The sequence below is a fragment of the Leopardus geoffroyi genome, chromosome B1, assembly GCF_018350155.1.
Source record: "Leopardus geoffroyi isolate Oge1 chromosome B1, O.geoffroyi_Oge1_pat1.0, whole genome shotgun sequence".
Lineage (NCBI taxonomy): Eukaryota > Metazoa > Chordata > Mammalia > Carnivora > Felidae > Leopardus > Leopardus geoffroyi.
Genome location: NC_059327.1, coordinates 34,391,502 through 34,412,028, shown reverse-complemented (window position 1 = coordinate 34,412,028; position 20,527 = coordinate 34,391,502). Strand labels below are relative to the sequence as shown.

Below are 20,527 nucleotides of genomic sequence, written 5' to 3'. Positions count from 1 at the left end.
GGGGAGGGTCAGACAGACAGGGAGGCACAGAATCCGAAACAGGCTCCAGGCTCCGAGCTATCAGCACAGAGCCCGATGCAGGGCTCGAACTCACGGACTACGAGATCGTGACCTGAGCCGAAGTCGGATTACTAACCGACTGAGCCACCCAGGCGCCGCAGGAATCCCTGGATTTGAAGAGAGGTCCTGAATCGTCACTGCCAACTCCTCAAAAGCTAAGCAGTCTCTGGCTATTTCATAATTTTCAGATGCTTTGCCATTGTGGTGTGGGTCTTTAGACCCACTTCAATTTAGTGATCTGCTTCCAAACAGGAATTATCCTCAACCCACCTGACCTGAACTGTATTCCAGGACTACAACCTCTCTTATCTCGACCCTTTACTAACACAGCCAAGCAGCACATTGCCTTTTTTTTTTTTTTTTTTTTTTTTTTTTTGGTCAGCCATATTTCCTTGATTCATTTATTGAACAGGTTTTATTGGGTGCCTTGTAAAGGTGAGGCAATTCAGGGCAGTCATCTGGAGCTTGAGCTCCAGAGCCAGACTTCATAGATGTCATCGTTCATGTTTCTTAATTTCTCGGAGCTCAGTTTCCTTATCTGTGAAATAGTAAAAATCGAACCCACCTCATTGGGTTGTTGTACTCATTGAGTGAATTAGTGCATGTAAAACATTCGAAGTGTGCCTGACACTCCACAAATGTACTATTTCTCTGCACAGGGCACTGTGCCCGGAGCTGGGGGCACAGCAGTCAGCCAGGCAGACCAGCTATGGGCTTTTTGTGGTTTGTAGTCTAGTGAAATGGTCGGACAAGTAAACCATTACATGACAACTAGAATTTATTCATGGGCAAACGTATAATTAAAAGATATGTTTTTTAAGTGGAAATAAATCCCAGTTGCCCCACAGCATATCAAGCCTTATGATGAGAAAATTACAGGGTGATATAGGAGCACAAAAGTGGGGCACCTAACTCACCTTCATTCATTCATTCATTTATTCATTCATTCATTCATTTATTAAAAATAAATACTTATTAGGTTCCTATCATGTGTTAGGTACTATCGTAGACTTTGAGAATGATCAGTGGACCAAAAAAAAAAAAAAAAAAAGGCTTTTCTCTTAAAAAGCATCTGTGATATTGGAGGGAGACAGACAAAAGCATAATAATAAAACTCTAAGTAACAAAAGTCACATTATGCATTAATAAATGATAAATACAACTATGTTGTCTATTGGGTGGTGGGCTGGCATGATTCTTGATAGACAGGGTTTTCTAGGTAAATGACAGGGAGGACTTTGGGATGACTCCTGGGTTTCAGCCTGAGCAACTAGAGGTGAAGGTGTGGGATCAGGATGGCTTCCCAGAGGAGGTGACATCTAAAGGGGGGCTGGAAGGACAAGTGGAGGCTATCCAAATGAAGCGTGCCAGGGAAAACGCCCTAGAAACTGGCGCTTGTGCCAAGTTCACAGACAACTACAGAGTCACGTGAAGATTCGGCAGTTCAGGGGTGCTCTATCCTGTTCAGCATACCCATCCTGTTTAGGATTGAAGTGCAGCATTTTACGTTTTTAGAGATTTTAAAAACAACCTTGACTTTTAGCATTCCAGGAAGCCATTCCCCCGGTATTATGTCTTCTAAGAGGTTGATAAGTCTGTTGTATTCCATGACTTTTTCTAGTAGCTGACTTTAAAAAATAGTTGAATTGAACCCGGTCAAGGTCAGAGTCCTGTGTCACACCTCCCTTCTTGCTGATACAGGCCCCATTTAACCAATCCTTGCGGGACAGCTGCAGATCAACCCCACCGCACGATAATCTTACATGGCCCGTACTTCTCCATCTGACCCCCTAATAACAGCCCTGAGAATCAAATGAGATAAGATGCGTAAAACTGCCGGAAAGTTCTCCAGAGTGACACAAGTTGCCATTGTTTACTATGACTTGGCCACCAACCTCTGGGAATGGAGACACAACAGGGGCTAAGTGAGCATGCTGCTGTCACAGAGCAGATGATGGGCGGGTTTCTACCTTTTCAAATGTGCTGCAGTAAAACATGTCTTGCTTGCACCAAGTTAATGAGTTCCGGGAGACTGCTTTGCTCTTAAAGTCACTTTTGTGGGTGCGAAAGCAATGGTGAGAATTTGAATTGGTCCAGTTTAGTATTACGTTGAAATGAAGCCTATTAAATTTAGCAAGTTGTGTTCATGCCCCAATTTTATTATGCACTTGCATTCATCAAAAAACACTCTGATGAAAATTTTATACACTTGCATTTTAGTGGGGGTGGGGGAAGAAAATACTTAAAAAGCAGAATCAGCTGCTGCCTAAGAGACAGGAGATCTTTGGTAAACATAAGCCTTGTATGAAATATGTCCATGGTTACAGTAAGAGATGACAAACTTTTATCAAACATTGAAGGGGAACTGACATTTTTGAATACATACACACACACACACACGCGCGCGCGCGCGCACACACATACTACTTTATATAACTTCTGTTTTGATCCTATGATGTAGGAATTCCTGTGCCCATTTTATAATTGAGAATCTAGACTCAGAGATGCTAAGTAATTTTTCCAGGGACGTACAGCTAGGTAGTAAGTGCTCGTCGGGTCTTCTGACTTCAAAGTTCACCATTTCTACTATGCCCTGCTTCCTCTTCAATAGATTGAGCACATGTTTATTGCTCTCCTATTATGAGCAGGGTGTTTGAAGCCTCCTGTGGGCTAGTTTCTGGGTATATAAAAGAGTATAAGCCAGAAATTCTGCTCTCCAAGGACTTAAGAACTAGAAGGGGACTAAGATGTGTACTGAAGCAAAGCACAGTGCAAGGTAGTAAAGGATAAATGTCATGTGGGTGGTGTGGCAAACAAATCCTAGGAAAGTTCAGTGGAGAGAGGCTGTCAGGGTCAGGGAAGGCTTCCTGGAAGAAGTGACATTTTATTTATTCATTCACATCATTCATATCATAGCTGACTCTGTGCCAGTCATAAGCACTGGGAATGCAACTGTGAAGATGTGACACCCGGTGTCTGTTCTCTTCTTACAGTGTGTGTGTGTATGTGTGTGTGTGTGTGTGTGTGTGTGTGTGTGTTACAGAGAGACAGAGAGACAGAGAGAGAGAGAGAGAGAGAGAGAGAGAGAGAGAGAGAGAAGGGAGATAGTGGGAAGGCAGAGAGAATAAACAAGATAATCTGACAGAGCAATGGGTACTATAAATTTTTTACAAAGTGATTGGGGGCTGGTTTGGATTCTTTTCTCTAAGAATGAGGCATTCGAGTTAGACGTCATCCATTCTTACCACTGCCCAACATTCCATTGTGTGAACACACTAGAGCTGATTTGTCCATTCTGCTGTTGATGGACATCTGGGTTGTTTCCATTTGGGGGCTGTGTGGCGAATTGTGCTGCCATGAGCATTTTGGTACATGCACGTTTTGTACGTTTTGGTATGCAAAGTATACATTTCTGCTGGGTATATATTAGGAGTAGAATTGCTGGGTCAAAGGTTATGTGTATGTACGTTCAGCTTTAGAAGATGCTGTCAGACAGTTTTCCAAATTGGTTGTATCGGTTTAGTTAGTTTTAAAAACCAGACTGAAATTACTCTTTCTGATTATGTTGACCAAATAGTCTGGTTTTTGATAACCTGTCCTGGGTAGGCAGATTTCTTGGGAAAAACTGTTACACGGCTTACTGCGGCCCAGACAGATTTTGTGAATTACATTTGGGCTAACTTGAGAAGGATGTCTTTCTCATATCAAGTGAGTTAATTAGTAGAGTTTCATATTTTTACTACTAATTAACAAATTAATTAATTAACTACTAATTAACAAAGTGAAATGAAACACTTCACCGTTTATGTGCGGTGGGATTTTCCCACAGTCCGGAGCTTTAATTTAGGGAAAACACACCTTCCAGGTTATTCTAAGCATGACCAAGTTGGGAGCCTCGGATATTGGTACTCCCCCTCCCAAGATGATTGCTGAGGGGTTCAGACTGGCTGTTCTCCGAGGCCACTCACTGGGCCCTTTCCCTCTACTCTCCATTTCTGAAGGGGACTGTGGAGATGGAAAATCCAGTGGTTATCCTTGGTTAACACTTCTCCTTGATCTGAGAGACTCCGAGTACTAACCCAGCCCCTGCTTTGTTCACTAGTGACTAGGGCACTTTTGTGTGTCTTTCTTATTTATTTATTTATTTATTTATTTATTTACTTACTTACTTACTTAGAGCATGAGCAGGAGAGGGGCAGAGAGGAAAGGGAGAGAGAGAGAATCCCAAGCAGGCTCCCCACTGTCAGCACAGAGCGTGACCCGCGGCTAGAACCTACGAACCGCGAGATCATGACCTGATCTGAAACCAAGAGTCAGATGCTCAACCACTCAGCCAGCTGAGCCACCCAGGTGCCCCTTTGTGTGTCTTTCACCTGTAAGTTCACAATTGGTCTGCAAGTGTTCTCCAACAGCAGCTGAAACTGAGGTCCACCCTTGAGACGCACGTGTGATTAGAGGTCAGGAGAGACATGCCATGCATAACAGGATACTATGGACAGAGAAAACAAATATGAAACTCAAATGAAAAATCACAATGTTGGTGCTCCAATTTGCAAAGGGGCTGCTTTGCTCCAGGACCATTCTTGGAAGCAGCAGGTATCGATTTAATTAATTCTGATCTGTCTCCAAAGCACATGCTTTCTGTATCTCCTATATTCCCTTAAAGACCCTTCTATGCTCAGTAGTCTACTTGAGGTGTTTGAAAATGGTAACTATACTGTCCAGAGGATCACGATCTCTTATTCAGGAGGTACAGAGCTCAGCGTAAAACTCACGTGTGGAATTTGGCAAACGTGGCCATGTGCTAATGTGCTGTGTCAGACAAACCTGGCCAGAGTGGAGGACTGATGACAATTGATTTCTGCAGAACAGGCGTCTGAGATATGACTAATGGCAGCAGTAAATCTTATCAGCCTCAGGGTTTATTTCAAAGGTGTGGAGTAAAAGAATACTGGACGAAACACCCGGGTTTGGATCCCAGTTCTGCCATTAACCACTTTTGTGTCCTGGGACAAGCTGCTTTACCTTTTGGATCTCTTTTGTTACCCGTGAGATGAGATTTATGGCCTACATCCCATTCTTGATCTCTTCCAGTTCCTGGGCTTTGTAACTTCATGTTCCTGGAAAGTAGTGACCTAATTTAGCATTTGTGACAAGTCCTTTGGAAGAAAAGGAAATGCCACTTTTTTTTCTCTTCTTCACAAACTGTGTTCAGAGCTATGCTCATGTGAAGTGAAGGATGTGCTTTAATTTCCTGGAGACCATGAGGGTCTGCAATATTTTCATGTTATGTAAGAATATGGAACGTTTTTGAAAGAAACTCTTACTCCTTTAACAAATATTGATTGCCTACTTAATTTACATCCTCAAGAACTTAGACTGTAGGGGGAAAGCTAAGACATGGCTACTAGAACTACGATGCAAAGTGAGAGGTAGCGAGGGGCGCCTGGGTGGCTCAGTCGGTTGAGCATCCGACTTTGGCTCAGGTCATGATCTCGCGGTCCGTGAGTTTGAGCCCCGCGTTGGGCTCTGGGCTGACAGCTCGGAGCCTGGAGCCTATTTCGGATTCTGTGTCTCCCTCTCTCTCTGCCCCTCCCCAGCTCATACTCTGTCTCTCTCTCTCTCTGTCAAAAATAAATAAACATTAAAAGTGAGAGGTAGCAAGAGCGATGAAGAAAGCATGAAAGTGACAGGGTTCAGCTCACTTCTTCCGGGTCAGATAAGGTTTTATGAAAGCAAAGCTGTCTGGGCTGAGAAATGAGTACTGTTCCAGCAGGTGGAGACATGGAGAGTCTTCCCTTAGAAGAGGAGGGACAGGGCCACAGGTTGACCAAGTTTTGGGGATGGAAAGCAGGGGCTGGTCATACACAGGGTGATCATATGTCCTAGTTTTCCCAAGACAGTTTCAGTTTATATTTTCTGTCCTGGTGTAGTTGTTAATGGCGCCCCCTTTTCACTCTCAAAAATCATCCTAATTTGGATGATAAACTATATTGTCACCATAGCTATAAGTGATACTCTTTAAGAGGCCAAATATCCACATGGCTAATAGGATCTGAGAGGGAAAGAAAGAGAGGGGTGTTACTAAACAACCAGTGGGTCATTGAAGAAATCAAAGAAGTCAGAAAATACCTTGAAACAAATGAAAATGAAAATACAACTTTCCAAAATCCGTGGGGTACAGCAAAAGCAGTTCTAAGAGGGAAATTCATAGGATACAGGCCTACCTCAAGAGACAAGAAAAATTCCAATTAAACAATCTAACTAAAGGAAGTAGAAGAAGAAGAAGAACAAACAAAACCCAAAGTTAAAAGGAAGGAAATAATAAAGATAAAAGAGGAAATAAATGAAATAGAAACTAAAAAAAAAAAAAAAAATAGGCAAGAGCAATGAAACTAAAAGCTGGTTCTTTGAAAAGATAAAAAAATTGATAAACTTTTAGCCAGACTCATCAGGAAACAAAGAGAGAGGGCCCAAATTAACAAAAGCAGAAATGAAAGAGAAGTTACAACTGACACCACAGAAATACAAAGGATCATAAGAGACTGCTATGAACCATGATATGCTAACAAATTTGAAAATTAAAAAAAAAATGGATAAATTCCCAGAAACATACAACCTCCAATATTGAATCACAAAGAAATGGAAAATCTGAATAGACTGATCACAAGTAATAAAATTGAATCAGAAACTCCCCAAAAACAAAAATCCAGAACTGGATGGCTTCACAGGTGAGGCCTATCAAACATTTAAAGAAGTTAGTACAGGGGTGCCTGGGTGGCTCAGTCGGTTAAGCGTCTGACTCTTGGTTTCAGCTCAGGTCATGATCTCACGGTTTGTGAGTTCGAGCCCCAAATCGGGCTCTGCACCGACAGAGGGGGGCCTGCTTGGGATTCTCTCTCTATGTCTCTCTGTCTCTCCCCCACCCGTGCGCCCTCTCTCAAAATAAATAAGTAAACTTAAAAAAAATAAAAAAAGAAAGCAGTTAGTGCATATATTTCTCAAGTTATTCCAAAAAATTAAAGAGAAGGGAATGCTTCCAAACTCATTTTTCAAGGCAAGTTATTACCCTGATACCAAAACCAGACAAAGACAACACACAAGAAAGAAAATCACAGGCCAATATCCTTGATGAACATAGATGCAAAAATCCTCAACAAAATATTAGCAAACTGAATTCAACAACACATTGAAAGGATCATAAACCATGATTAAGAGGGATTTATTCCAGGGATGCAAGGTTGGGTCCACATCCACAAATCACACCACATTAACAAAACAAAGGATAAAAATCATATGGCCATCTCAATAATTGCAGAAAAAAGCATTTGGCAAAATTCAACACCCATTTCTAATTAAAAACTCTCAAAAAAGTGGGTATAGAAGGAAGGTACATCAACATAATAGAGGCCACATATGTGTGTAATCTAAAAAACAAAACAGGGGCACCTGGGTAGCCCATCCGGTTAAGCATCCGACTCTGGGTTTCAGCTTAGTCATGATCTCGTGGTTCGTGGGTTCGAGACCCACATGGGGCTCTGCGCTGACAGTGCGGAGCCTGCTTCAGATCCTCTCTTCCTCTCTCTCTGCCCTTCCCCTGCTCGTGCTCTCTATCTCAAAATAAATAAATAAATTTTTAAAACTGTATCAAAAAATAAAAATAAAAACAAAACAAAACAAACAGAAACAGACTCCTAGCCACAGGAAACAAACTGTTGACTACCAGAGTGGGGAGGGGGAGGTGAGCAGGCAACATAGGTGAAGGGGATTAAGAGGTACAAACTTCCAGTTATAAAAGATTCAAGTCACCGGGATGTCATGTACGGCAGGAGGAATATACTCAATGATATCGTCATAATTTTGTGTGGCGACTGATGGTAACTAGACTTAAGGTAGGGATCATTTTGTAAAGTATAAAAATATCAAGTCATTATAACGTACACCTGAAACTAGTAAGATATCGCATGTTGGTTAGACTTCAATTAAAACAAGGAAAGAAAAAGAGAGGAGTCAGGGATGACTAAGCTTGCCAGCTGGTTGCCTGGTAAATTACAGATAAAAATGGCATCAGAAGGAGTGGCCAACTAGAAGGAAAGATGATGAGTTCAGTTTTTGATCAGAGAGATAGAGTTGTCTGCACACCAGTGACCCCAACCCCTCCTTTCACAGGTAAAGGAAATGGGGCAAAGGACATTAGGACTGGAACCTAGGTCACTTGCCCCTCTTTGCAGCTCTCTCTACCTCACTGTACTGAGTTGAATAGTGTCCCTCCTAAATTCATGTCTGCTGAAAACCTATGAATGTGACTTTATTAGGAAATGGGGTCTTTGTCAGATATAATCAAGCTAAGATGATGTCATACTGGCACAGTATGGGCCCCTAATGCAATATGACAGGTGTCCTTATAAGAAGAGGACAATCTGGATGGTAGACATGGAGAACACAGGGAGAACGCTACGTGAGATGGAGGCAGAGATCCAAGTGATGCACCTAGAAGCCAAAGAAGGTCAAGCATAGCCGGGAGCCACCAGACACTAGGAAGAGACAAGGACGGATCCTCCCTTAGAGGCTTTGGAGGGAGCGCGGCTTTGCCAACATCTTGATTTTGGATTTGTAGCCTCCAGAACCGTAAGAGAGTACAGTTCTGTTATTTCAAGCCACCCAGTTTGAGGTACTTTGTTACGGCAGCCCTGGGACACTGATCCACCTCCCGAGCTTTCAGTTCAGGTGGGATATTCAGATGTCACTGTCTGGGAAACACAAGAAAATGTGGGGCTTGAGTGCAGAGGAATGGTCAGGATTAAAACAGAGCCAGGGTTGGGAGTGGGAAGGGGGGAATAGAAGACAGGACCACAGGGAAGAGGAGAAAGGAAGTCTGAGGACAGGGTGCGGAGAGAAAGGCAAGGTAGAGAGGAGGCAGAGGGCACTGCTGGGAGGGCAAGAAGAGAGAGGAAGTGAGGGAGGAATTTTAGAGGAAGCAGAGGTCAAGAGGTCAGGACTAGACCAGGCTGATTTGGAACTGAGGTCACTGGTGACCTTTTCGAGAGCTCCTCTGTTGGAAAACCGCAGGGGTTAGAAACCATGTGGAGGCTTCAGGAGTGAGTGCATTGTGACTATGGAAAGACAAGGGGAGATTATTCTTTCAAGGACTTCCGGATGGAGGGAGAGATAGGGCAATCGCTTAAGGTGTAAAGCAGGGGAGAGGGCTTCTTTTTTAAGCCGTGGAGAGTTGAGTCTATTTATGGAGAAAGGTGAGGAGAGGGAAAAACTAACAGATGGAAGCTATCACAGTGGGCGGCTAATGGACGGTCCAGCATCCACCCACGTGGACACACAGACATGGTACTTCTTGCCCAGAACTGAGCCAGTGCTTTGCTTCCAATGGGGCCTCAGCACTCCTCTGCCACGACCCCTGTCCGGTTCTGGGGCCCCGAGCCATTCACTAGGGCATGGGCTCTTGAGTGGAGCAGGCGTGGGGGCAGTGCATAGACGGTGTGGCCTGCGGTGTGGGGAGGGGGCGGCTGGCATGGTTGGGTCTCCTCAGTGAAAGTGTGTGGGACAGCTGCTAAAGAGGATGGCCCAGGCATCCACAGAACAGGTGTCAGGGGACTGTCCCACAGCGGTGGGGTCCAGCCACATCACATGGATGATCACCGGTGGACTCCAGCAGTAGAATCTGCAGAAGTGTGAACAAAGGGTAGGCTTTTGAGAGGTAGAGCAGGTGTCAACACTCCTCTCCCAACCTGCCGATTCAACCCCCAGCTCTGACCCTCGCCCATCGCCATCCTTTGAAAAGAAAAGCCTGGTAAAGTGAAGCAGCTCTGTGTTCTCTGGGCCTGATGGCTCTCTCTCACTCCTTCCTTATTGGACATGGGGCTGTAGAGGAAGGCTAGCTTTTTGCCTTCATTTCTTCTTCCATCTTATGGGGAGATTCATCCCAAAGGACGCATCACAGATAGAGCTTTTAGGAAACACGGTGCTGAGCTTGGGAAGGCAAGAGATTCTGGGAATACGGGGCCATATACGTATAAGAGGGAGGGATCCCTCCATTTAGAGGCCCTTGCAGCCCTTCCAACATATAAACTTGACTTGAAGTGAACAGATAGGCAGATGGGTGTACATCAAGAAAAACAAAGACAAAATGCACAGCCCCCCTTCCTGGTACCACACCAGCTCCACATGGTGTTCTAGGACGCATCACTCCAGCTGTGGTCACTCCAAGGCATGGAGCCTCATCCCTGACAAGTGTGTCCCCGGTGGGAGCTACAGCATTGGCTGAAATCAGGATAGGATCGTTAATATGTCTGTGTGTTCCATAGGTGGGCAGGTGGATGCCAGGGCTGGAGCAATTATTGTGGAAAAAAAAAAAAAAAAAGACAGATTCTGGAGACAGACTGGACCTCTTACCTCTGTACTGTTAACTCCTTTCCATTTCTTTCCCCTCAGTATTCCCAAATTATATATACTTGGCCATGGGATTTTATTTTTTACAGGCATTCTTTTTAAGTTTTTATTTATTTATTTTGAGAGAGACAGAGACAGCATGAGTGGGGGAGGGACAAAGAGAGAGGGAGAGAGGGAATCCCAAGCAGGATCTGGGCTGTCAGCACAGAGCCTGACGCGGGGCTCAAACTATGAAACAGTGAGGTCGTGATCTGAGCTGAAACCAAGAGTCAGACGCTTAACCTACTGAGCCCCCAGGTGCCCCTTTATTTTTGTCTGTGTTTCATTCGCCACGTGTTAAGTAGACGTGAAGCATGCCGACCAGTGGGCAAGGGCCACACACACCATACAGCCTCTGTGGCTTCCCCTTTCTAAATGGAGCTTGGATCCCAGTTAGGTCAGGGCAGTATGATGACATCCTTAGAACTTCAAGACTCAGGAACTTTATGTAAGAATCCAGTGGAGTCGGCGTGTCATTTTGAGTCTCCAGGCCCACCTACAGGGCAGGATCACTGCTCTGCTCCCAGGTCCCTATGCTCCCTCTTTGTTGACAGTGGTGGCCAAAGCACTGGGTGATGGCATCTGGGATGTCAACTCCCTCTAAACAGGCCTTCTCGGCGGTCTAGGACCGGGGCTGGTGGCTGTATTCTGACGTCCAGGAATGGCTCCTTCATTATCAGACCCTTTTGCTAGTATATACAATATTGTTAGAGCTGAAACCAAGGCTGGGCCTCCAGGGAGAACTCTCAGATCCACATTGCCTAACTGGCTTCCCAAGGGAATCTCCACCATGTGTTGGTAAGTGAGGAAGGCCACTTACGGGAGCTATGGTTCAGGGATCATTCCTGCTGCCACTCCCATTGCCACAATTGCTTCTTGACATCCATGCATCCGGTGACCAGACACTGCCGTGCTGTTGCAAGAGGAAAGCTATTGCCCACCCCAGCTGCTCCTGGCCGGAGCGTTTATGACCTCACGAGGCATCAGAAAGCATCAAAGAAGCAGGAAGGTGACTTCTGTCTCCTTACTGCCTCCCAGATCTCTCCAGTTCATCTAATTAGCAGAATCAAACTCACATCTGGCCTCCTAGCTGCAAGGGTCTGATAAATGTGGCTTAAAAATTTCTGGCCACTGCAGTACAAGAAGGAGTTTAAGATGGATGCTAAGTGCCAAACCACCATATCTTCCTTACATGAGGAGAAAAAGTATTGAATACTTATAGTAAATTTTCCAGATTCTCTAAACGGTTCTAGCTTAAAACTTATTTAATGACATTTTAAAAAGTCTGGTGTCTCTGCAAAACTGATGCACATAAGGGAAGGGAAACAAAAATAATATAAAAACAGGGAGTGGGACAAAACAGAAGAGACTCATAAATATGGAGAACAAACTGAGGATTACTGGAGGGGTTGTGGGAGGGGGGATGGGCTAAATGGGTTAGGGGCATTAAGGAATCTACTCCTGAAATCATTGTTTCACTATAGGCTAACTAATTTGGATGTAAATTTTAAAAAATAAAAAATAGGGGCACTTGGGTGGCTCAGTCGGTTGAGCGTCCAGCTTCGGCTCAGGTCATGATCTCACGGTTTGTGAGTTTGAGCCCCGTGTCAGGTTCCGTGCTGACAGCTCAGAGCCTGGAGCTTGTTTCGGATTCTGTGTCTCCCTCTCTCTCTGCTCCTCCCCCGCTCATGCTCTCTCTCTCTCTCTCTCTCTTTCTCTCTCAAAAATAAATAAAACGTTAAAAAAAATTTAATAAAATAAAATAAAAAATAAAATTTAAAAAAAGTTAAAAGAAAAAAAAGTCTGGTGTCTCTGAAGACTATGGGCATGTCCACATTTGCCAAGATTCTTCTTAATCATCCAGAGGGTGGCTTCTCTCCACCAGCATCACCATTGCCAAGTTCAGAAGGCTTCTCATCCATTAGGAGACTGTCTCCTAAAAAAGAGTGATCTAGTTTCGTTCTTTCCACTTTTTAAGTTATAGAGATAATAAAAAACATTATTTAGGTCTGAAAAATACAGTAAAAATACCTATAATCCTACGTCACTATTACAATGACCACTTCACTCAGTCCATGTGCATGTTTACATCTTTGTAAATGTCATCTTTATATAATTTTGTTTTGTTTCTTCACTCAACATTGTATCATAATCACCTCTCATCTTATGGTGTAATGTAACCACAATTTTTAATGGTCCCATAATAGTCCACTAAGATACAAATTATAGTTTACTCATCCATTCCTCTCTAGTGGAACATTTTAGTTGTTTCCAATTATTTAGTACTATAAATAATATTTTGAAGGGGAGCTTACGCATATTTAAACTTTTGTGGCACATTGCCAGAAGGGACAATGGGTCAAAAATATGTATTGGTTAAAAAGTATCATTTAAAATTCCTTTAAAAAATTAATTAATTTTATTTCAGAGAGAGAGAGCGTGAGAGAACATGAGCAGGGGAGAGGAGCAGAGGGAAAGAATCTTAAGCAGGCTCCACAGAGCAGAGCCCGACATGGGGCTCGATCCCCAGACCCAGGGATCATGACCTGAGCGGAAATCAAGAGTTGGTCATTCAACCGCCTGAGCCACCCAGGCGTCCCCAAAAGTATCATTTTTAAATGAGTATCAACAGCTTTTGATGAACGTTTCTTAAAAATCACCTACAGTAAAAACAATTTTTTCTCTGGCGATCACTAAACAAAGAGCTTGCTTCTACCTATGACATCCTTAGCACTCATCCTGGGGGCTACTACTGGCTGCTACCCAAAATGGGAAACTGGTGCCCTTGGCCTTGAAGTCTTAATTGACAATGCTCACATCGCTGTACCTAAAACCCCTGGCGGGGGGGGGGGGGGTCTGGGTTGCTGTGACCTGAATCTTGGAACCAGGGTGAGGGCAGAGTCGGTGCAGATCTTCAGGATCTCCCCCACCCTTTCCTATCTCTCAAGGCACAGCTTTCCTGACCAGAAGGCTTCCCGGGATAAGGTGTCTGGTGCTTTACAAGTGCCAGGTCTTAAGCCCCAGAATGAGCCCATTTAGATATGCAGATGCCATGCTTTCATGGAGGCTTCCAAAGACAGGTCATTCTCCTACTCTCTGATTCCTCCCCTTCCCCCAGACAGAGCAAGACAACATTGAAATAAATAAAGCAGCCTGGTTACACTTGAAGGAGTCCGTTTCGGATGAGTTTAAGAACCAGGAGAGCAGAGTCTTAAAAGGCAGGTAAACGCGATGCTGCAAGATATTACTCGGGGCCACTCTGCACCCCACCCAGAGATCAGCCTCTAAAGACCTTCCAGGCCTGTCAGTCTTGAGGAAAACGTGCTGAAAGGCGTTCTGATGACTACCCATGCCTTGATCAGTCCAGGGCAAGGTGGCGTTAGCCTCTTCGTGAGAATAAGAGAACAAATTTACCTCTATATTACGTGTTTCAGTGAGAGAAAAATTTTTGATGAAATGGGAGCTCTCCCCAACAAAGCAGCTTAGCACAGGCCCTTGAGTCTAAACTCTGTCACCTCCACGGTATATGCCCTCGTGTTGCACAAAAGGAGGTGGTGCTCCAGTGACACCGCGCAGTGCGTCCTCATTTCTAGAACTTCACTCCACACACACACACCCGCCCCGGGTGCCCCCCCTCCCCCATCCGGCCATCATAACTGCTCCATAGATGGCATCCACAGGAACTGCCCCCACTCCAGGCCTTAGGAATGCCAACGCGTGCTGAGTAACACTGTTTGCAAAACTCCGGGCTCTGGGGGAAGATTACCCGTTGTTCCTGATCTCCCTTCAGCCCTGGGCACGTCCCTCTTGCGGTCCGGCTGACGCTGCCCAGTGACCACCCGCCCCCCTCCGCCCCGCCCGCCCCAAGGGCAGCAGCAGCAGCACCCTGGAGGTAGTACAACTTCCCGGGACACCCCCATGTCTTCTCTCGCCCCCGTCCGGTTGCTTGGAAATTTGCACTGGACAGTGACGTCACACAGGAAGGCGGGTCCCCACTATCCAGCACACCAATGGCGGGGCCGCGGCTGGCCTCTTCTTTTCCAGCGATTGGTGTCTGGGGCCCCTTTGCTCCACCCCAGCCCGCCATGGCGTCAGGCGCCGCAAAACCGGGGAGGTGGTTCCCACTTTAAGAAGTGAAGTTTTTCGCCCCCTCCCCCTCCCTGCCCACCTCCTGCAGCCTCCCGCGCCCCGCGGAGCTGGCGGATGGAGCTGCGCCGCGGCGGCGTAGGGAGCCAGGCTGTGGGGCGCAGGATGGATGGGGACAGCCGAGATGGCGGCGGCGGCGGCGGCTGCAAGGACGGCGGGTCGGAGGACTATGAGAACCTGCCGACCAGCGCCTCCTTATCCACCCACATGACAGCCGGAGCGATGGCCGGGATCCTGGAGCACTCGGTCATGTACCCGGTAGACTCAGTGAAGGTGAGGCGCGAGAAGACTGTAGGCACGGAGGGCGCAGAGAGGGGAGCGTGCGCGCGTGCGTTTGCATCCCGCGCAAGAGCAGCCTGGGGGAGCGCCCTGAAAACACCTCTCCTCCGGGCTGTGGCGGGCGTGGGCCCGGCGCCCCGGCTCTCGCGGCGAGCGCGCCACTCCTTCCGCCGCGCGCCGGGGCCTCGGGGGGCGCCCCTCTGCCCACGGGGGTGCTCCCGCCGGCGCCCCGCACCGTTGCCTCCGCCGCGGGCTGCTCGCGGCGCTGCGGCGGGGGGAACTGGCGAGCGCCCCTGCTCTCGGCGGCGGCGGCGGCGGCGGAGTGCCCGAGGAAGCGATCGCTGCAGCTCTGCACAGTCTTACCACGTCTGCCCACGCGACCGTAGGGCTCGGGGGGTCCCAGCTCTTCGTGGCTCCCGCCGGCGCGCCCCCTGTCCGAGCCGCGGCGAGAGGTGTCCTCTGGTCCGTGCAGGGCGCCCAAGGCTGCCCACACGTGCGCAGTTTCCGAGGGAGCTCGCCGCCGGGAAGCGCTAACCACGCTGGCGCGGAGAAACGTGGCTCCGGCTCGGCCGCGCGCCCTCTGGCCCGAGTGTGCTTCTGCTCCTGCTCCTGCTCCTGCTCCTGCTCCCCGGGTTTCTGGGGAGGCGTAGGAGTGGTAGGGGTTCTCTTGGTTCTTAGCAGCTCTCTTGGAGATACCGGTTCAGCGACGCCCTTAGGTGATCCCCTTCTCACGGGGTTTCTGCACCTCTTCCCCAGGAGTTCGGGCAGCTGAGCAGCGTAGAGGCAGCGAGCCCTGCGTTGACATTTGCCTTCTCTTTTTGTTGCAGGGAGGCGGGCAGGCAAGGAGAGCGTAAGCTCTACCACTCTTACTGTGGGTTGTGTAATAGGCACTCGGTTTACCCGTCATTTCCCCAGGTAGTTTTACATGCATTTCTGCAAGGAGGCAGCGTTAGCCAGTTTTCCTGTTAGACCGAGAACTGCCTTCTGTCCGCCTATCCAGGACACCGAGTGGCAGGAAGGTAATACGGGTATTGACACCTTGCACTTTTGTAAGCATAACTCCACTAATTCATCCAGCAACCCAGGGATTGACAGATGAAGAAACTGAGGCAAAGAGATAGCGAAGTGATTAACCTGCCAGGCTGATACTCCACCTGCCTCCTCGGACTCCAGCCCCAGTGTGCTTTGGTGGCACTTATCTCGAAAGGCAGGACTCACAGCGCTCCCTCACTGCAGCTGTTATCTTCTTGCTGATGCTGGCCCCACGCTGGAGGTGTGAGGACCAGAATGTCTGACTCAGAGGGTTTTCCCTGCACTGGACAGCTCTCCTAGAGCTAGCCGTCAGTGGACAGATAGACACCAATCCAGTGAGAGAAAGCGTGAGCCTTTGAGGAAAGGTGAGGTCCAAGCCTTTAACTGTGCCGCTGAGCCTGAGCCATCACACCTTTGGCTTGTCCAGCAGCCAAGCAGGGAATGAAGGGCATGGTCCTTGCTGCCAGGGTTATGGAGGGCAGCGGGGAGATCTTGCCACTTAGGCTTTCAAAGCTTCTCCAGGGAAGACCCTGGACAGATACCAGGTGGCATTTGTATAGCAAGGAATCCCTCACATGTAATAAAATTTCCCATATTTGAAGCTGTTGTCTCCAGTACCTTTGGACGGAGTATCTAAAAAGTTAGGGGCAGGGAGGTGTTATTGGAGCAGGCACCAGACCCACAGCATCTCAGAGATGAACATTCTATCGAGGAACTCTACTGTTTCAGAGATTTTGCGGAGTTTGCTTTAGCGCATCACTGTAGCTTATCTTTAGGATTAGAAATAATTAGTCATGCCTTTTTAACTCCCTTTTCAACACCCTAAAGAGGCATTTGTCTTACATGTTTAAGTTGTGTGTTCTGTTTAGTTTTTTCCCTGCCCCTCCTCCTGCCCTGTAGACGTTGTCTGTTTGGCTACAGATGTCACTGTGTACTTAGTGTTACTTTACTTAGCAGTTTTCACCTGTGGATAGAGGTAACAGGGTGCATGCGGTAGCTGGAGCTGGTCTGGCTGTCCTAGATAAGTCACTCGCCTTACGGGGCTTGACTGTAAACTGAAGGCCTGGGTTAGCTAATCATTAAGGAGTTCTTCTGTTTTTAAGCATGCAGGTTTGCTTTTAGAGCACCTCGCTTTTTACCACCACTTTTCCCGGAAGCAGGTAGCAAGGATTATTCTTTTCATATTTCAGCTGAGAAAAAAGGCACAGAGAAAGTTAAGTGGCATGAGTCATTGCATGAGCCCAGGGGGGGCTGCAGCAGAGTGCCAAGGTCTGCCAAGATCAGCAGAATTGTCCGTGCCCAGCATGACCTATCAGGGATGCGTCCATGCTTCAGTCATGGAAATGCTCCATTTGGGGAGACCTCGACTGTGTGCTTAAATGTTTTGGGTGATGGAGACTGTGAGTAATGGAGTCAGAAGCCCTAGGTCGTCGGGTTCGCAGCCCTGCCCCTCACTTGCTTCATGACTTAGGCACTGTTCTGTGCCTTAGTTTTGTCATTGGAAAGTGGGGGCAGTAGACCAGTTCAGTATGTCTCCCCATTCTTTTTTTTTTTTTTTTTTTTTAAATTTTTTTTTTTTTCAACGTTTATTTATTTTTGGGACAGAGAGAGACAGAGCATGAACGGGGGAGGGGCAGAGAGAGAGGGAGACACAGAATCGGAAACAGGCTCCAGGCTCTGAGCCACCAGCCCAGAGCCCGACGCGGGGCTCGAACTCACGGACCGCGAGATCGTGACCTGGCTGAAGTCGGACGCTTAACCGACTGCGCCACCCAGGCGCCCCTGTCTCCCCATTCTTAACCTGTCCCCCTTTGTATGTACACAGAACACCCGTCGTCCTCCTTTATGATACTTGACATTCCCAATAATTATCACGGTTGAAGCCAAGTCAGTGTGAACTGTAGGTTGGAAGAAAACGTTTTCTTTAATTTTATAAGGCACACAGTTTGAACTTTGATCATGTGACGTTAAGTGAGAGTATCGAGTGGGCCTGCTTTTTCTAGTTTTTCTGTCCTAGATGGTGGGGATCATGGAACCTGGTGCTGGCCGCTTTCACCACTGAGCCTGTCCTCCTTGCTTTTGTGGTCACAGGGGCAGAAGGCCAGCCTTACTAATGCCTTAAAGTATTATGTTCACTATGCCTTCCCATGAAGTCCCATCCCCTCCCCCCCCCCGTGTCATTTTAATGACCTGTGTTTTTCAAACTGTGCGTTGTGACTCATTAATGGCATCAACATTTTAAGAAAGACAGATTGGTGAGAGCTCAGAATTTAAGTGCGTGCGGCATGCAGTAAGGAGAGTGTTGCTTAGTGAAATTGGTGTGTGTGTGTGTGTGTGTGTGTGTGTGTGTTCCCTGGCTGGCTGTGCAAAACGCTCTTCCGACTGGGGTTTATGGCCCCAGAAAGTATGAAGAACACTGAACCTGATGGGCACTAATGCCTCTTGAGCTCCAGTCGCGACAGCCTGTGATTATTAAAGCATTATTTGGAAGACCTTCCGCAAACTTTCACTGCTTCTTCCTGTGCCTTCTTCTCTCAGTCCCCAGGGGTGGAGTGTGAGTGCTTACTAACCCATGAAGGGTCCAGCCACCCTGCCCTCCCATCCGTTCTGAGCCCCTGCATCGTACCAAGGTAGGGAACACGAGGGTTCTGCAGGGCTTTTGCCAACTGGTAGCGATGACTCATACCTTTCCAACTGGGACTTTTGCAGCAGGTTCCCCACGATTCTCTAGCCGGCGCTCCACAGTGGCAAGGGGCATGGTCACCTGGACCAGCACATGGGGGTGGCGGTGAAAAGCCCTGGTCGGGAACGCTCGAGACCGTGGGGAGAATGCCAGGTGGGTGGAGGAGGAAATTCCATCCAGATTAGGCACACCACTCTAGACCATGCTGAGTCCCGTGGTGGTGAAAGCAGGGGCAAAAGGAAACAGGAAAGATTTGAAGCGAGGGAACTTCCGCTGACCCTTTCTCAGACCTTCGTTTGCTTTGCTAGTCAGGGAAATGCTGCCCTTCACTCTGCTGGGAGAAGGCCTCCTGCCCAGCCGGGCCCGAGGCGCTGATGGCGAGGGTGTGAGGCTCAGGCTTCTCTCTAGGAGCCTGTGGGTGCTGAGCCCGTTGGAAAGCTCGGTTGGCCTCGGGGAGGGGGGGGTGGTTCCGTCGCTGGCCTTGCTGAGCTCTGAGCAGGAGTGAGCCAGGCAGGTGCCAGGAGGGCTCGGCGTTCCTCACCCCGGAGTTTGCTCCACCGGGGCCTAGCTGTGCAGGCTGACTGGTAGGAAGGGTGCTCAGTCAGAGTCCCCTCCCACCCACGTCAGAGCTTTCAAAACCCAGTGCAGTTCAGTAGATGCCATTCAGCTTCAAAAGGGCGTGAAATCCCAAATTGCTCTAGTTCTTGCGAGAAAATTACAATGATTTTTCTGTCTCTCTTCTCCTGTCTTGTCTCCTTCGCGTCCCTCCCCTCCGTTCTTTTCTGTCCTTAAGTGGGAGGTGCTTTTCTAAAAGGTGCATTTGGGAGGGCCAGGGAGTCAAGAAAGGAGTGCCCTTGAACTCGGGTCCTGTTCTCTGCCTCGTGAGCACCCGTGCTGCTGCCCAGAGCCGGGATCTGCACCTTGCAGGCCTGCCGCTGGAGGAGGGGGCGGATCTGACCTAGCCCCGTCTGCCCGGAAGTGGGGGAGGGGTGGGCTGGGGCAGAGGGCTCGAGGGGGCGCCCCTGGGATTCTAGTGGGCAGAGAAGGCGCCTTCACCTCTAGAGAGGGGCAGTGGGGGCTTCATGGGGGATTTCACCGACTGGGTCCTTTAAAGCACTCGGGTGTGCACATGTCACAGGGGAAGAGAGGGCGTTGCTCTGTGGAGTGTTCTTCCCCTGCCTTTTCCTGGTTTTCATTTGGGCCTGTTTTCACCACCTTTGGCCATCTCATTCATGAGGACTTTTGTCCCATCTGCTCTTTGGAGCAATGACCAACTGTAGTCCCACTTTCCCCCCCCCTTTTTTTTTTAATGGGTTTTTGACCCCCCCTTCCAACTCCAGTTGGGCTGCCCTTCCCCAACCCACTGGATGAACTGGCTTCTGTGTGTTGAATGAAGCCTTTGGCAGTCTCTCTTAAACCCCAGAACATTCTGGCTCTCTTCATATCTCTCCTAGTACCCGACATTTCCTTCTCAGAGTTTTCTTTTTCTTTTTTTAAACCTCAGTGAGCCCTCTGGCCTCATGGGTGCTGGCTGCAGACACATCGCTACAGTCATGCTGTTTTTTGCCGGGCGATTCAGGAAGCACTGAGCCCTAAGCCGGCCCTTCCCCTCCCGACCTCCACCTGGGGTGTTCACGGCTGACATTTCTCATAGGGGAGAAGTATCTCATCCCTTTGTCTTTAACTCTATAAGCCTTCCCTCCATCTCTTTCTGAGCCGGATGTCTCACCCTCAGAGAACTATCCTGGGGAGATTCAGAGCCCAGTCTTTGACTTACTGGTTGGGGCAGGACACTTAGCTTCTCTGAGGTGTCATTTCTTTGTAAAAGGCAGACACTAACTTTCTTGCTGCTTTCTCTCTCCTGACCCAGCTGTCCATTGCTTT

At 47.9% G+C, this 20,527-nt stretch overlaps 1 protein-coding gene and 1 long non-coding RNA gene across 6 annotated transcripts in view; one reads left to right on the top strand and one right to left on the bottom strand.

Moving 5' to 3' along the window:
- Positions 1 to 437: 437 nt before the first annotated feature.
- On the bottom strand, positions 438 to 15,597 carry LOC123587328. 3 transcript variants are annotated; one of them, XR_006707246.1, is made up of 3 exons: positions 15,292 to 15,597; positions 4,434 to 4,549; positions 438 to 598 (listed from the first exon to the last, which is right to left on the bottom strand). It is a non-coding gene; the product is annotated as an uncharacterized LOC123587328 (long non-coding RNA). The 3 variants fall into 3 exon arrangements; XR_006707244.1 differs by lacking the exon at positions 15,292 to 15,597 and adding an exon at positions 14,270 to 14,341; XR_006707249.1 differs by lacking the exon at positions 15,292 to 15,597 and adding an exon at positions 11,324 to 11,824.
- SLC25A37 (solute carrier family 25 member 37) overlaps positions 14,484 to 20,527 on the top strand; it is a 41,343-nt gene continuing 35,299 nt past the window's right edge. Inside the window, exon 1 of one of the 3 annotated variants that reach the window (XM_045456951.1) lies at positions 14,484 to 14,922. In XM_045456951.1, coding sequence (XP_045312907.1) covers positions 14,707 to 14,922 — 216 coding nt within the window. In that variant the 5' untranslated portion in view covers positions 14,484 to 14,706. Of the gene's footprint in view, positions 14,923 to 18,565; positions 18,591 to 20,527 lie in introns of those variants that run through there. The other 2 variants (XM_045456971.1, XM_045456981.1) reach the window with 2 other exon arrangements.